At 40.7% G+C, this 17005-nt stretch overlaps 1 protein-coding gene across 2 annotated transcripts in view; it reads right to left on the reverse strand.

Moving 5' to 3' along the window:
* Window positions 1–16594, reverse strand: part of LOC112247249 (EGF-like repeat and discoidin I-like domain-containing protein 3) — a 199342-nt gene extending 182748 nt beyond the window's left edge. The window contains exon 1 of one of the 2 annotated variants that reach the window (XM_042320362.1): window positions 16071–16594. In XM_042320362.1, coding sequence (XP_042176296.1) covers window positions 16071–16134 — 64 coding nt within the window. In that variant the 5' untranslated portion in view covers window positions 16135–16594. The remainder of the gene's footprint in view (window positions 1–16070) is intronic. The other variant, XM_042320361.1, reaches the window with a different exon arrangement.
* Between the last annotated feature and the right edge of the window lie 411 nt (window positions 16595–17005).

Here is a 17005-nt window from a genome sequence, read left to right on the forward strand (position 1 = left end):
GTCATATTAACTTCCTTCATACAGATGTAGGATCTTAATTTGAGCCAGTTTGCTACAGCAGGAAAATAATCCTGCAGCAACAGGAAATGTGAATTATTATGTAGATTATAATTAATGAACAATTTTGTAGTGGAAATTACAAACTTTAGAAGCCATTTTAAAACTCAAATGCACTACACGTTTGCATTTCCTGATGAGCAGGAATATTCTCAGCAACAAAGGAGTGAGAACATTAAGATCCAAGCGCCTCACAACTTTGGTGCATCGTTTTGTTTTTGGTGTGACATTTTTGTGCTCATTATTTATGGTGTTGTATGGTACATCAACCTAAAAATGTACATTTTGATTAAAATCTCAGGGGGATAAAAGGGCATACATTCTCATGAAATAACCAGCTGAACCCCCACATCTCGACCCATGGATTACATGCTGGTCTGGCCAGCAGCTTGGGGCCTTTAGCTATGGTGCGGATGCCCAGTGTGTACAGACAACTCTCCCTGATTAACCCTGGCATCCTGCCAGCCCAGATCAACAATGTCCTCCCTGCAAGGGGGCCAATATGAACAAATCAACATGGCTGCTCAAGCCCTGTACACAGGCTGCCTTGGGGACTGGAGGTGCACACTAAAGGGAAGCATGAGCTAAAGCTAAAGATACAGTGACATCAACCTATCGCCTTTCCCTGCAACTGGGAAGAAGTTCTGCAAACGTATTGTGCCATCATAAAATAAATGTTAGCTAAGTCTTCTGGTCTCATAAAAGTCCCCGTGCAGTTACAAAACAGGCAGATTGTGCAAGCTTACTTACTATCACCAACACTTTAAAACACACACACATTTGAGGAATGTCTGGTGTGGTTAGCGGTTAGCTGATGTCTGGACACAACCCACCACAGCCTTTGGCATGTTTAGAGAGTATCAGACATTAAAGCCACATAATATCTGAGTCGGTAACACAACTGAAAACGGTAACTGAAAATGTATCCAGAATATAACCATTTCAAATAGACAAGAAATAGCTTGGTTCATGTTATTTTAATATGCCATGCAAACAAACAAAGGGGGGTAAGTATGTGTAGTTTTTTCCCATTCTTTCGATTCCATGATAAATGTCAGTCACTCCCCCACTACACAACATAAGAAAGGTATGTAGATTTTAAAAAACACAGCAAGACACAGATATACTCAATGGAATGGTTGTTCACTTGAAAAATAGCTTTGTCCATTCATCACTAGATGCAAATTTCTAGAGACACACACACACACACACACACACACACACCCGACAGACCACAGCCCTAAGCTATTCCACATTCTATGTACATTCCACTTTCAAAATGTTCCAATATTTATGTGCGGTGCATAATATAATTTACATAGAATACCTTTACAATAAAAGACAACATGACATTTGAAAACCAGTTTCTACAATCAGTGGTTCCCAACTCCGGTCCACGAGTATCCCTAACAGTACATATTTGTGTTGTGGCTCCGGACAAGCACCCCTGATTCTACTTGTCAACTAATCATCAAGCCATTGACAAGTTGAATCAGGTGTTTTTGTCTGGGGTTACAACACACATTTTGGGGTACTGTAGGTCCGGAGATGGGAACCACTGGTCTAAATCATGGGAGAGAGGGATGAGACATTGACCACACTCTACAGGGAGACCAGGTGCCTTCTAAGCAGCAGGGAAATGTTTCAAATGAAAAAAACCTCAGAGGAGAGAAAATCTCATTCCTCAAACCCAAACTCCCTTCTGAATTTAAAGTGACAATCAGTAGGTGAAACAATGACAAAGTGTCTCCCCAATCCTGTGTCAGTAAAAAGCTGAGGGATATGGCTGGAAAAATGTAACCACTCAAATTCATAGACAGAGCTATGGATGAAAGGACTGACCATCCATGATATTAAAATGATAGTTTTAATTCTTTAGTCTATGACAATGGGTGAGGGGTGGTGGAGGTGCTAATCTGACATATGGAATACGTTTTAAGATGATCATGTAGCCATTTGATTTTGAATTGTAGGACCCCCTCAGGTATAATTTTGAAAAGCCCATATAAACACATTGAATAACACATTAATAAATGGCAAAAAGGACCGTCAAAAAATGTATCATAAGAAACAATGTTTTAAAGTGTCTGTCCTAAATCTAGGACATATAAAAAACAAAAACTTAGGAAATGCATATATACTGAACAAAAACATAAACGCAACATGCAACAATTTTATTGATTTTACTGAGTTACAGTTCATATGAGGAAATCAGTCAATTGAAATGAATTCATTAGGCCCTAAACTATGGATTTCACATGATTTGTATCTGTTGGTTACAGATACCTTAAAAACAATGGGACTCACAATAGGCCTCAGGATCTCATCACTGTATTTTTGTAAATTCAAATTGCCATCGATAAAATGCAATTGTGTTCGTTGTCCGTAGTTTATGCCCGCCCATACCATAACCCCACCGCCATCATGGGGTACTCTGTTCACAATGTTGACATCGCAAACCGCTCGCCCACACGACACCATACACGTGGTCTGCGGTTGTGAGCCAAATTCTCAAAAACAACTTGAGACGGCTTACGATATTGAAATTAACTAATTCTCTGGTAACAGCTCTGGTGGACATTCCTGCAGTCAGCATGCCAATTGCACGCTCCCTCAAAACTTGAACTATCTGTGGCATTGTGTTGTGTGACAAAACTTCACCTTTTAGAGTGGCCTTTTATTGTCCCCAGCATAAGGTGCACCTGTGTAATTATCATGCTATTTAATCAGCTTCTTGATATCCTGACACTTGTGGGGGTCGTAGCAAAACGGAGAACACCGTCGTGTTCCTGAGTCTCCCCTTTCCATAGTGGTCATAATTGTTTGTAGGTCAGACCGTTCGGACGCTACAGACATTGACATTAGAAGACCCATTTTCAAGATGTCTCACGGTCTGACAAACACTGATCTAGCTCTGCCACCTTTCACTGCAGATGCGGAAGTGCGACACTGGCGGATGCATTGCACACATTCAATGCAAAATTTTTTTATATCTCTAGCTTAAACTGATGGATTTTGATGGGGATTTTTTTATTATGTAACTTAGATTGACACACAGGTGCATCCGTTGACTCTGGTGGGCTACATAGTGTATGTTTATATTTACTTTGTTTAAAAAACAAGCCTATATTTTGGGTTCTGATTGGATATGACAGTTGAACTAGGCTTATGGGGCATTTCTAAGTTATGTTCTTCAAGAATCAATTGTTACATTTCATTAATTCAGAAGTCCAAAACTGGATGAATCAACTGCAGATTGCCCCTTTAAGCATCCTTCTTATTTACTGTGCTGGTGCAAGAGGCTGCAACCCAGGCCTATTAGATCAATGCTCTGCCTCCAGAGCCGAAGGAACAAGCATTTTTTCACTAACCATCCGCCATCACCGACCCTAACCTCTCCCATCATCTGGTGTTGATGTTCTTTAGGTTGAAGAGTGAGGGACTACAGCGCAACGGCAACGTACACTTGCAGATACCTTCCACACATTGTTTGAGCTGGTCTCTATCTGAGCCAACACACCAAGGGTAATCTAAAACAGCTGCACTGGAGATATTGCACATAACTAAATCGTACCTCCGTTCTCACTAGATATTTTTTCAAGGATCATCTTTCGCCCCAAATAACCCCAAATAATAAACCCCATTTGTCTCTCTTGCCTTGTCTGAGCTACTCTTATGACACACACTGGCTCACGTACTCATACACAACAATATTATTCCAACAGTCATCATATCCCATAGGTGGGATCCTTCTTGATAACACAAAAAAAGACTACCATACATAGTACCTATAGTGAAGAGGCTATTAGTCTATATTAGGCTGTATGGTGAAACATATCAGTGTGTTGATATGCTGGTTGAGTGGTGGGATGACTGAAGCTTTTGGCTCTACAGTCAGTGTCTGAGCAAAACACAAGAGGAACCCTTCCTGGAATAGCTCTTCATTTTAGCTATGACATTTCTGGGTTAGCTTTCAAAGTATCAGAGTTAAAAACATATGCGAGCAGCCCACATAGTTAATATTCACAAACACATACAGATGAACATGCACAAACACACACACACACACACACAGGCACACACACTTGTACTGTACACACACAAATTAACAGATGCATAACTGCACACACCCACACTATCAAATGATGGATAAGCACGCACACAGACACAGATGCAAAAACACACACGCACACACAGGCTCTGGCACATTCAATTAAATAAAAGTTAACAGAGCAGGGAAAATGCTGTGAACTCTGGGAGAGCTGATGAGTCTGAGAATCGGATGAAATGCACAGACAAATCTTGGGATATTGCATGTGCCTAATGCAGTTAACGTGCCTAACAACATCACGCTGGGAGTGCTGACTAAGGGAGAGAGGGATAGAAGCACAGAGTATGGGAGAGAGAGCGAGAAAGAAAGAGTGAGAGACAGTGAGACAAAGAGAGAGAGAGAGAGAGAGAGAGAGAGAGAGAGAGAGGAAGGAAGGACAGTATGGGAGAGAGAATAAGTGTGTAAGTGTGACAGAGAGAGAGAGAGAGAGAGAGAGAGAGAGAGAGAGAGACAGAGAGAGGGAGCGATAGGGAGAGAGAAAGAGAGGAAGAGAGAGAGAGAGAGAGAGAGAGAGAGAGAGAGAGAGAGAGAGAGAGAGAGAAAAAATGACTCAGAAATGCTCACCTCTGCAGGTTAAAGTACCTCTTCAATAATTCACATGGTTCTCAGTGGTTGCTAGACCCAAAGTATTAGAAAAACTAAGGTCCCTGTTTAATCAAACCTGCAGTTTACAGTTAAAGTAAATAAAAACATTATTACTCTGAGGAGAGAGAGAGTTCAATTATTAAACATTATTACTCTGAGGAGAGAGTTAAATACAGTTCGCATTACTGTGCCTTTACGTTTTCTTTTTTTCCCCTGCACAGTTAGCATTGTTCCATTTTGTACTTGAATCCAAGTACATATTCATCCTGCAAGAGAACAAAAAGGTGTAAGGAAGTCCATGATTTGGAGTGTACCCTTCCAGAATTAAAATTAGCCTCTCCTATCTCCTGGGGTGTGTCGGAGGTAAGATCTTAAGCCACCTCCCATTTGATCCAGAATAAGAAGATCGGGCTTATTGAAAATGCAGTGGTGTTCCATTCTCTCATGGAGAGATTTTATCAGAGCAAAGTAGAGCTATATTTTATTAACCTGCAATCATATTTTGACTAAAGGAAACTTAACCCCCGTGTACTACTACTACTACTACTATATCATTGGAGGTAGGACACATCTTCAAATCAAATCAAAGTTTATTTGTCACTCGTGCCGAATACAACATGTCACCTTACAGTGAAATGCTTAATTTTTAAGTAAAAAAAATGTATTCGGTAAACAATACAATAAGTGACGAAAAAAAATTAATAAGAAGGAAAAAACACCCAAAACATTTATTAAAAAAAATGTAAAATAACAGTGAAAATAACAGTAGCATGGCTTTATACAGGTGGTACTGGTACAGAGTCAATGTGCGGGGACCCCAGTTAGTCGGGCTAATTGAGGTAATATGTACATGTAGGTATAGTTCAAGTCACTATGCATAGATGAAAAACAAAACTATTTTGAAAGAGGCGTGGGAGGCCCCAGTGTACAACTGAGCAAGAGAACAAGTACATTAGAGTGTCTAGTATGAGAAACAGAAAAAAAGTCCTCAACTGGCAGCTTCATTAAATAGTACCCGCAAAACACCAATCTCAACGTCAACAGTGAAGAGGCAACTCCGCGATGCTGACCTTCTAGGCAGAGTCGCAAAGAAAAAGCCATATCTCAGACTGGCCTATAAGAAGAAAAGATTAAGATGGGCAAAAGAACACAGACACTGGACAGAATAACTCTGCCTAGAAGGCCAGCATCCCGGAGTCGCCTCTTCTCTGTTTACATTGAGACTGGTGTTTTACAGGTACTATTTAATAAAGCTGTCAGTTGAGGACTTGTGAGGCGTCTGTTTCTCAAACTAGACACTCTAATATACTTGTCCTCTTGCTCAGTTGTGCACCTGGGCCTCCCACTCTTCTTTCTATTCTGGTTAGAGACAGTTTGCGCTGTTCTGTGAAGGAAGTAGTACACAGTGTTGTACAAGATCTTCAGTTTCTTGGCTATTTCTCGCATGGAATAGCCTTAATTTCTCAGAACAAGAATAGGCTGACGAGTTTCAGAAGAAAGATCTTTGTTTCTGGCCATTTTGAACCTGTAATCAAACCCACAAATGCTGATGCTCCAGATACTCAAATAGTCTAAAGGCCAGTTTTATTCCTTCTTTAATCAGAACAGCAGTTTTCAGCTGTGCTAACATAATTGCTAAATAGTTTTTTAATGATCAATTAGCCTTTTAAAATGATACACTTGGATGAGCTATTGTCCATTGGAACACAGGAGTGATGGTTGCTGATAATTGGCCTCTGTACACCTATGTAGATATTCCATGAAAAATCTGCCGTTTCCAGCTACAATAGTCATTTACAACGTTAGCAATGTCTACACTCAATTTTTGCTATTTTAATGGACAAAAATGTGATTTTCTTTCAACAACAAGGACATTTCTAAGTGACCCCAAACTTTGGAACGGTAGTGTATATCAGGCCAACAAAATCTGTACATCCGTGGCTTGACCCGAGACTACTCTGTTGTCTTGAACGTTTATTCTAAGACCTGACCAAAAATGATGGCATCACTGTTTTGAGGAACACTCCTTGATTCAATCAGTGATAAATGTGTGAATAAGGTCTTGCCCTGAAAAACACCAAAACAATCATATGTGATCCTAATAGAGGTTAAATAGAGATTAAAGGGCCTGCGCTTAATTATAGAAAACATCTGGCTCAGGTTTCTTGTGACCAGATAAAATATAAATCTCATCCAAAGCTCTCTGCATCATTTCTCTCCTTACAGTGCCTGTCCAACTTTAATCTCACTAACAGTCCTAAAGCCTCTGTGTTATTCTAATTCTAAAACGTGCTGGATATCTTAGGACATCTAGTGGTCTCTGATTTGGTCTTTGTATTATAGTCTCAACATTTATTTTCATTTCAGTTTCAACTGAACTTTTACTACAAAGCCACTCCCTGTGACCTAGACAGAGTAACCTTTTGACCCTAGCACATTTAACCATATTATTTTACCACCTAATGCTCTCCGAATAACTCCGGATTGAGAGCCGATTAGTACAACACATACAAGTTCACAGTAAAGACACGTACCACAATAGCCATTAGCCTATCAACAAAGGAGAAAAATGAACTCCCCTCCAAATATTATTATGACTAAACAGCATCTGCACTGACAATGCCACGTAAGGAATAAAAGAGAACAATGAGTCTGGCCTATGACACTCATCAAGAGTAGAGGGCATTATGAAAATAATCACTCCTGTTTCACCCCTGTGTCTATGTGCTGCATTTCCATTTGCTTGGATTGTCCTCCAATGAGCACCCAGGATTTTCACAGTTATCGCGACTGATGATCTCAGAGTTTAACCACTCTCCATTGATTGAAGACCATGCCATTTACAGGGAGAGTGAAGGGCAATGTGGTAGATTGCAAGGCTACATTATTAAAAGTGACCTTAACATAAGCCAAAATCTTCAGATGAGGAATGGTGGATGTATAGAATGGCCGTTCAGATAGATAGCTATCATCTGCATGCATTTAGGACTCACATGTTTTACTAACATGCTGCTTCGTAACGTAAACCAAACCCTATTTTATTGTGGGGTCCGCTTTTTCATATTTCCTTTGAGGGAATCAGTTTCAGTTGACTTCAAATCATCAAATTCAAATTTAACCAAGGCTGTCCTTGGTTCAGCGATATAAATTATATTTGAATCGTCTAAGACACTGCATATTAAAAATATAAGGTTTTGTCTGTTGTTCTTACGAATTATCACAAACCATCTTGCACTAATATCAGTCATTTGTTTCTACACTGATTTTAGGTTTTGGATATCCTACTGCAATTATGCTCAAAAATGAAGAACGGCCAAGTCTGCTCTAAAATACAATACATCTAGAAGGTTTTGAGAATAGTGCACTAGCCACAAAGCTATGACAGGTCACATACGTATGGATGGGAATAATGAATAAAGCTTCATAATCTTGTCATGACATAGAGACAATAAAGCTTGTCAGAATTAAGGTTACACTTAGCTTACATCTCTTGTGGTTCCATAGAAAGAGGTGTCACTTCTGAAAGTGATGTGTGTGTCAATGGTGAGAAAAGTACCCAATTGTCATACTTGAGTGAAAGTAAAGATACCTTCACCCAGTAAAATACTACTTGAGAAGAAGTCTAAATGTGAGTTAAAGTCTAAAAGTATTTGGTTTTAAATATACTTAAGTGTCAAAAGTACAAGTATAAATCATTTCAAATTGCTAATATTAATCAAGCCAGATGGCACAATTGTATTTATATATCATTTTGTTACGGTTAGCCACTACAACACGCAGACATAATTTTCAAATTAAGCTTTTGTGTTTAGCGAGTCCTCCAGATCAGAGGCAGTAGGGATGACCGGGGACGTTCTCTTGATAATTGTGTGAATTGGACCATTTTCCTGTCCTGCTAAGCTTTCAAAATGTAACAAGTACTTTTGGGTTATTTTCTTTAAGAATGTAGTGTAGTTAAAGTAAAAGTTGTCAAAAATATAAATGGCAAAGTAAAGTAAAGATACCCCAAAAAAACTACTTCAAGTATTTTTATTTAAGTACTTCACACCACTGCCCTTAGTCATGAGGTGTACCCAGGCAAGTGTGCAGACAATGGGTGAGAATCAGCCTTGGGAACCAAACCATATGTTACCGCAGACAGAGCTGCCCTGTGACACTCTCAAACACTCAATGGAGTGTTTGATAGAAACTATCCAAAGACACCTGCTACCTTGGGCAATACAGAGGGGTGAGGGGGAGAATATAACTGGGAAAATATTGCTTCAGAGGATTTGAGACACTAAAATCCAATTGGAGCAAATTCTCGAGTGGGATTAGACACTTGAAGTAGGGATCATTGTGTGAGAATTCAGGGGAGATGTGATTGATTTGTGATCGGCTCTGTGACCGTTTTTTCCTGCAGTAAGCCTTGTGGACCACCCACTGTCCTCTTAGTTCCAGTAAAAAATATGAATTTACTGCTGCTAAAAGATTTTACTGCTGCTAACAAAGTTTACTTGCTCATACTGACTCTCATCTGACTGAACATGTGATGTAATACCAGCTGGAACAACCGTTATGACCACATATTTGTAGATATTATCCCCTCAGAGTTTGCGAAGGGGATATCGTTGTGGGAAATCAACTCCCCCCACTCCCAACCCCCCAACCCCTACCTAGTACACCATTATCCCTGGATGAGCTTAAAGCCACAAACAGATGGACGAAATCCCACTACATTTTCAAGAATAAAAGATTAATATGATTAATTGAATGCCTCGCTCTGGATATATTTTTAACTGACTGAGCCTTGAAACAAAATAGACCCAATGTACCTTGGCTGTGCGTGCATTGTGCAGATACTAGGAGGGAGTATTATGTCTTGACACTGGGAGCCGACACAGTGAGACTTAGGGCCCCAGCAGTCTTACTACTACTGCTCTAAGCACAGCCCGACAGGAGAGGCTTAGACCTGCCTGACAAGGCTGACTCCTGAGGCTAACTAACGTGTTGCCAAATAACTAGAGACAGAGGAATACATTACCCATTTACAGGTGTAGGATCTTAATTTGACCTCTATCGTGGCAGCAAAAAGAATCCTGAAGAAACAGGATTTTAATGTTTAGTCCATAATGTTGCTTGATCGGTGGTTAGGCTATTAGCTGGCCAAAATGTAACTACATTAAAAGTTCAACACTGTTAATATAACTATATGTTAATTAACGCAGGTTTTCAGTGAACTTATGTAAATCACAAAGCTTATCTACATTTCCTGCGGTGCAGGACATTTCTCAACAACAAAAGAGTGATTAAATTAAGATCCTATACCTGTTTGAAAATTGGCAAATGCACTTTATTTAACCAAATTATACACACGGAAGAAGTAGACATATCAATAGTGGGGGAAAAAGTACCCAATTGTCATAAAAGTATAGATACTTTATTAGAAAGTTACTCAAGTAAAGGGGAAAGTCAGACAGTAAAATACTACTTGAGTAAAAGTATAAAAGTATTCGGTTAAAAATATACTTAAGTATCAAAAGGAAAAGTATAAATCACTTAAAATGAATTATATTAAGCAAAGCAGACAACATCATTTTCTTGTTTTTAAAATGTATGGATAGCCAGGGGAACACTCAGACATTATTTACAAAATATGCATTTGTGTTTAGTGAGCCAGGCCAGAGGCAGTAGGGATGATCAGGGATGTTCTCTCAATAAGTGCTTGAATTAGACCATTTTCCTGTCCTGCTAAGCATTCAAAATGTAACGAGTACTTTTTGGTGTCAGGGAAAATGTATGGAGTAAAAAGTAGAATATTTTCTTTAGAAATGTAGTGAACTAAAAGTAAAAGTTGTCAAAAAATTAAATAGTAAAGGAAATTACAGATACCCCCAAGTACTTTAAAGTATTTTTACCTTACACCACTGCATATCAATATGTTTTCATGATGGATGTAATTGATTACTTGTATGTGCATTACTTAAAAACATGTTTATATGTCATAAGCATTGAAAGCAAGTCTAAGAAGTGGTCGATATGTTCTATGTGCGCTATTTCTATGGTTGTTTTTGCATTTTTTACTTTGTACGCCAGCTTCAAACAGCTTAATATACATTACAGTGCCTTTGGAAAGAATTCAGACCCCTTGACTTTTTCCACATTTTGTTATATTACAGCCTTTTTTTTAAATGGATTGAATTGTTTTCCCCTCATCAATCTACACAAAATACCTGTCACGCTGGCATAAAGGGTCGGGAGACAGGCGCAGGAATACGTAATAGGGATTTTTAGTACACCCAAATTATGGCGTGCCGTGTAAATGGCACGGGGACGAAGACCAAACAAACACAATACAAAACACAGGGATGAAACCCAAACAAAAGAGTGAGGAGTACCTTGAATAAATAACACAAGCGCACAATGATTAACACACGGAACGAGACCCATAATCATCTGCGCAATCCACAATGGCACGAAAGACAAAACACACAGCACAGATACTCACATGACCAATGGACATAGTGACAATAATCGACAGGACAATGGTAAACCAAGGACACATTTATACAATTACTAATCACTGGGATTAGGGGCCAGGTGTGTGTAATGAATGTTCCGGAGGGATCCGTGACAGTACCCCCCGACGTGCTGCACAAGCAGCGCAACAACACCGGCCTCGAGGATGATCACAGAAACGCAGTGTGGGTCGATCAGGACCTGAAGCAGCTGCCGAAGTTGCGTTGTCATCGGATGGGAGAGTTGCCTCTGCTGAAGTTGTGGCGGCGTCGGATGGACCAGTAGCATCGGACAGACCGGTTCTGGCGATGTCGGACGGCCCAGTTGCAGCTGCCGAAGTTGTGGCGGCGCCAGACAGACCAGTCTCAGAGTCGTCGGACGGGCCATTCCCGCTGTCTCCCTTAATGGTCGATTATTCTGTCACGTAGGTATGAATGATAGGGAGACAAGCGCAGGAATGTGTAATATGGGTTTTTATTTCACCCAAATTACGGCATGCCGTGTAAGGGCACGGGGAAGTAGACCAAACAAACACATAACAAAAACACAGGGCACACTTATACAATTACTAATCACTGGGAATAGGGGCCAGCTGTGCGTAATGAAAGTTCAGGAGGGATCCGTGACAGTACCCTATAATGACATAGCAAAAATAGGCTTTTAGACATTTTTGCAAATGTATTAAAATAAAAAACGGAAATATGACATTTACATAAGTATTCATACCATTTACTCAGTACTTTGTTGAAGCACCTTTTGCACCGATTACAGCCTCATGTGTTCTTGGATATGATGCTACAAGCTTGGCACACATACATTTAGGGATTTTCTCCCATTCTTCTCTGAAGATCCTCTCAAGCTCTGTCAGGTTGGATGGGTAGCATTGCTGCAAAGCTATTTTCAGTTCTCTCCAGAGATGTTCGATCAGCTTCAAGTCCGGGCTAAGGCTGGGCCACGCAAGGACATTCAGAGATGTCTCCCGAAGCCACTCCTGCGTTGTCTTGGCTGTGTGCTTAGGGTCGTTGTCTTGTTGGAAGGTAAAACCTTTGCACCAGTCTGAAGTATTCAGCGTTCTGGAGCAGGTTTTCATCAAGGGTCTCTCTTTACTTTGCTCCCTTCATCTTTCCCTCGATCCTGACTAGTCTCCCAGTCCCTGCTGCTGAAAAACATTCCCACAGAATGATGCTGCCACCACCATGCTTCACCATAGGGATGGTGCCAGGTTTCCTACAGATGTGACACTTGGCATTCAGGCCAAAGAGTACAATATTGGTTTCATCAGACCAGAGAAACTTGTTTCTCATGGTCAGAGAGTCTTTTTGACAGACTCCAAGAGGGGTATCATGTGCCTTTTTCTGAGGTGTGGCTTCCGTCTGACCACTCTACCATAAAGGTATAATTGGTGGAGTGCTGCAGAGATGGTTGTCCTTCTAGAAGTTTCTCCCATCTCCACAGAGGAACTCTAGAGCTCTGTCAGAGTGACCATTGGGTTCTTGGTTACCTCTCTGAACAAGTCCCTTCTCCCCCGATTGCTCAGTTTGGCCAGGTGGACAGCTCTAGGAAGAGTCTTGGTGGTTCCAAACTTCTTCCATTTAAGAATGAAGGCCACTGTGTTCTTGGGGACCTTGAAAGCTGCAGAATACCCTTCCCCAGATCTGTGCCTTGACACAATCCTGTCTCTGAGATCTACGGACAATTCCTTTGACCTAATGGCTTGGTTTTTGTTCTAACATGCACTGTCAACTGCGGGACCTTATGTAGACAGGTGTGAGCCTTCCCAAATCATGTCCAATCAATTGAATTTACCACAGGTGGAGTCCAATCAAGTTGTAGAAACATCTCAAGATCAATGGAAACAGAATGCACCTGAGCTCTATTCTGAGTCTCATAGCAAAGGGTCTGAATATTTACACAAAGAAGGTATCTTCTTTACATGTTTTATACATTTGCAAACATTTTTTAAAAATTGTGTCTAAATTGATGAGGGAAAATGATTTTAATCCATTTTAGAATAAGGATGTAAACGTAACAAAATGTGACAAAGGTCAAGGGGTCTGAATTCTTTCAGAATGCACTATATACCACAGCATTGTTGAATACTTGTTTCTGATTGTCTAGCATTTTAGAATAGACATTAAAACCAGATACCGGGGCAGTTGGAAAGGATATCAGGACAGTTGGGAAATATATTGTGACACCTTGCAATCATGACGCAACAAGCGTCTACACATGCAGACCATACTTGCTACAAGGGTACAGAAAGCTAAACCAACAAACGCAGGTCCAATGAGGAAAAACGTAGCTATCTAGCATTGATTTGTTTTTGCAGAGACTGATGACCTAACGTGGTGAGTGATGAACATGAATCTATACAGTCCCTACTGTTGCAGTCATGATGCAAATGGCACTATGCTGTCAAATCCTCCCACGTGTGTAGTTTGACTAGCTGTTTTCAGCAACTAATATTTTTGAATTTGGTTGTCATATTGGCAGGTTTGCTAGCAACAAACTATTTAGCTAGCTTCTAGTCTAGTGTTTGATATGCAGTGCGATCTACTTGTAATGAACAGTGTCGAGTGTCCTGATGAGAAGGCAAACGTTTCTAGCTATGCCAGGCAAAATCAGGCATTATCATTGTTATGGTTGTATCCAAATGAATGTCAACAGAAAAACAGCTACTTTGCTGTTATTCTGGCTGCAGAGGTCATGACTGTGTTAGCCGTAGTTAGGTGGTTAGCTAGCATCAGAACATAAAGAACAAAGGAATATAAAGAACAAAGGACTGGGTGGCGTCCTCAAATAGCAAACTAATCGAACGACTGGGACCAGCAACCAAAAGATGAGAAAGTATGAATTTGCTTATACAAATGTAAATATTGATGAAACAGAGGTTCAGATAGTACAATGATTCTCTACACTATACTTGCTTGCTTTGTCACATAAACTGAAATTAGGCAAACTATTAGAATTTTAGCAACCAGGAAATGGCGGAGCAATTTCTACATATTGCACCTTTAATAAATGTAGCCATGTGTCACCTAGAGTAAGTATTTTATCCACCAGAAGTAAAATCTTCTGACCTGATTTACAGTAGGCTAACTGCTGTGTCAACATACTATCCTCATTTCACTCTTCAACAACAGCTGCACAGATCAAAGGAGGGTAATTGGCTGCCAAATTACTAATGTAAAACATTATGCGATATGCAGACTTCTATGGTCACCATAATTGCACAAGATAACTGTTGATTTCTAAATCATAACGTCTCAATGTTGATGACTCATTTTCATTCAAAAAATCTTCAGTTATTTAACTGCAATTCAACACAGCAGAGTTTAACACGCAACAGTCTCAGTGGTAGACTGTTCAAGTGAGATCCCAGTTTGCCTAGCCTACCGCTTTGAGATGTTTTATGAGGTCATGGGCAGCCTAATATGGGTTTCGCATTGCAACTACTGTTATAATAGGTAGTAAAAGCAACGGTTTGACATTCCCTGAAATTATCAAGCAAGATTACATCTCGTTCCATCATCCGCTTTCACATTATGATCTGCTGAAGACATTTGTCATTTTCTGGCTTCCTTCTCAGGTTGGCATTTATTGTAATTTATCTTGCCCTGGAGGCAGCTCTGCAGATTGGTCACTAGCTGGCACAGCTACAAAGTCATAAAATCGGATTTTAAACCTAACCTTAACCACACTACTAACCATTTCAAAATAAATGTTCATGAATGTGTACAATATGGCCAATTTTGACTTTGCAGCTGGCCAATTTAGCAGAAATCGCTCTGTTCTGCATCCAGGGCAAGAGTCATGACAATAAAGGTCAACCTGAGCTTCTGTCCCCTTAATTCTGGAAACAACAAAATTCTGCTGTAAAATATTACTGGGGTGGTTCATAAATAATTTTCACATTACCCTCCCCTTGTACTGTAAACAACTAAATGCCCCCCCCCCCCTCATTTAATTAACTCAAATTAAATGTAATGACCACAAATAACAATAAGTGTAGTGACTGTGTTTATAAACGTGGAAATGTACTTTTCCACTTCAGTATGCTTTTGTGGCATAGTTGATGACACGCAGGGCTACTGTGCCAATGCACCACACAACCAATAAGCAAAGCATAACTGCATACCAATTACCCATTTCAAGCACTTCAACATCATGGCTGGCGTTTTCAACACCACAATAAAATAGACTGTGTCAATCACGACAAACATAAAATACATCCTTCCCTACCTTGTACCCAGTATGGAAGGACTGGAGAGACAATATCCGAATGTCATTAACGCTTTTTGGTGTTTTGTAACAGATGTCTCTTTCCACTCATCAATCACCGGTGCACAGTTTGGATGCTGAAATAACACTAAAGTGGACGAACGTGCCCAAGTAGCCTACAGGAGAGTTATGATACTCGAGGAATAGCCGCTCAGATCGGAGAGGATTCAGAACGGGCGTTAAGCTTTGCTGAATAACTGTCAAAGCTATTGTGCATGCTCCTTAATATCGGTATTATTTCCATAAATTAGGCTACCATACACTATTGGAAAATGAAAAATAACTCAGTTAACACTCACTCTATATGTCTACTGCGTTTACCTCTTGCATAACATGAGAACCAGGGCGTATTTAGTAGCCGAGACTATTTTGCCACATCCCGTATTAAAACATGACACTTTGATGGGAAATAAATGTTCATTCTTGCCACATATAGCCTAATCTGTTTCAGCGGGTGTCAGAGAAACCAACCCAGACATAAAGCATAGCCTACTTCCTCTCGACTATCCCCATCCAAAAATTGCGCTCCTCTACTCACCTTTCACAAGATGCGGGACAGCCGCGCTCAAGCAGAGGACGATGAATACGAGTAACGGTCCCATCCTCTCTCAAATAGCAGGTTTCACTTCCAAGGTTAAGGAATGTGAGTAAATCACGAATCAAAACAACAAAAGTTCTTCCTCTCACTGAGCCGCAGGGCTAGTCTGTGACGGTAGTAGCCTAGTACCTCCTCTTCGACTGGCGGTGGTAAGTCCTCTTATTTTCCGAAGAGAGTCACGGACAGTACCGCACTAGTCTACCTGGAATGCTGAGTGTTGAAACAAGTGGCAGTGCCAAGGGTCCGCTACCTGCCTTACCCTCTCCGCAGTGATGCGCGATGTGATCCGATAGCCAAGATAGATTGTGCGTGCGTGCAGGTCCCGGTAGACGGTTTCACTCTGAGTGCGCGTGAGTGTCAGAGACTGTGTGTGCGAATGTGTGAAAACACTGGCGGATGAGGAGCGCGCAGTACACGGTCGGTCACAGCAATCCGACTGGGGCGCTGTCTCACTGATAGAGACAAACCCCAGCTCCTCCCAACACGTGCTGATACTGCTAGGCTAATGGCTACAAAGCACCGCCAAATTCAGAAGGGTGGGATGTAGATTATATTATCAGTCACTCTTCTCCCTCTTCTCGTTTCTTCCACCAGACCCCTGGGAGAACTGGCAATGCTCACTGTTACAAAACAGGTCCCTTCATTTAGCTGCTCCCAGCTCCAATTTTAGGCTAATGTCTTCTGGAAAGCAGTTCAGTTCAAGATCTCAGCTGACATGCATCTCTGTCCAGGTTCCTATTAGAGGGTTGGTTCTGAATTTATATGCTTACGCCAGGGGGTCTCCTCACTTGAATATGCAGACTTTCTTATTCATCCAAATGATTTCATGAGCTTTCCTCCCATCAGAAGCGTCTTCTCTGATATAAGAAGTTACA

This window comes from Oncorhynchus tshawytscha, linkage group LG04 (genome assembly GCF_018296145.1).
Source record: "Oncorhynchus tshawytscha isolate Ot180627B linkage group LG04, Otsh_v2.0, whole genome shotgun sequence".
Taxonomy (NCBI): domain Eukaryota; kingdom Metazoa; phylum Chordata; class Actinopteri; order Salmoniformes; family Salmonidae; genus Oncorhynchus; species Oncorhynchus tshawytscha.